Raw genomic sequence first — 570 nt, 5'->3', positions numbered from 1 at the left:
TCAAAGCAAAACACAACGGTTGGTACCCCCAGCTTGCATTTTGGTAGGCTCCAGCAAGCTCTTCTCCCGATCCAAAAGCACCTTGCTGCAGTGGAGCGAGTGCTCATAAGTCAAAAGCGTCCTGTAAATGTAGACACCCTTCTCCCCCTTGCTCTTGCGCTCGAGCGCGCTGGCGAGAATACGCCAGACGTACGCGCAGTGCGCCTTGTGGAACTCCCAGTTGGCAAAAATCCAGTCGTGCTGGCTGATGACGTCGACGTCCTGCGGTATAAGCTCGGTGAAGTCGTAGTTGAGGGAGAAGTTGAAGGTCCCCGCGCCCTTGACGCCTGCCAGCGACGAATTTGGCGAGAGCGCGTCTGACAGGACGTACGGGTCGATGCAGCCCGGGGCCACCCATCCGACCATCATGATGTCGTAAACGCAGCCCGCCGCCTTGGCGGATTCTTTGGTGTGGCCGCAATTGACGGGGTGGCTGGGATGCTCATCCCTGAGTCCTCGTACAAGTTCCTCTATCGAGGCCAGATGGATTATATTGTACGAGCTTATCGCCAGAAAGACAAGGATCGTCAT

At 56.5% G+C, this 570-nt stretch overlaps 1 protein-coding gene across 1 annotated transcript; it reads right to left on the bottom strand.

Moving 5' to 3' along the window:
- Window positions 1-570, bottom strand: MGG_11012 (uncharacterized protein; the record flags this gene model as incomplete). The annotated part of the gene is made up of 1 exon (XM_016990534.1): window positions 1-570. The coding sequence occupies one exon, from the start codon at window positions 568-570 to the stop codon at window positions 1-3; it is 570 nt and encodes a 189-aa protein (XP_016846082.1).

The sequence above is a fragment of the Pyricularia oryzae genome (assembly GCF_000002495.2).
Source record: "Pyricularia oryzae 70-15 unplaced genomic scaffold supercont8.8_36, whole genome shotgun sequence".
NCBI lineage: Eukaryota > Fungi > Ascomycota > Sordariomycetes > Magnaporthales > Pyriculariaceae > Pyricularia > Pyricularia oryzae.
This window is presented reverse-complemented; position numbering and strand designations above follow the sequence as displayed.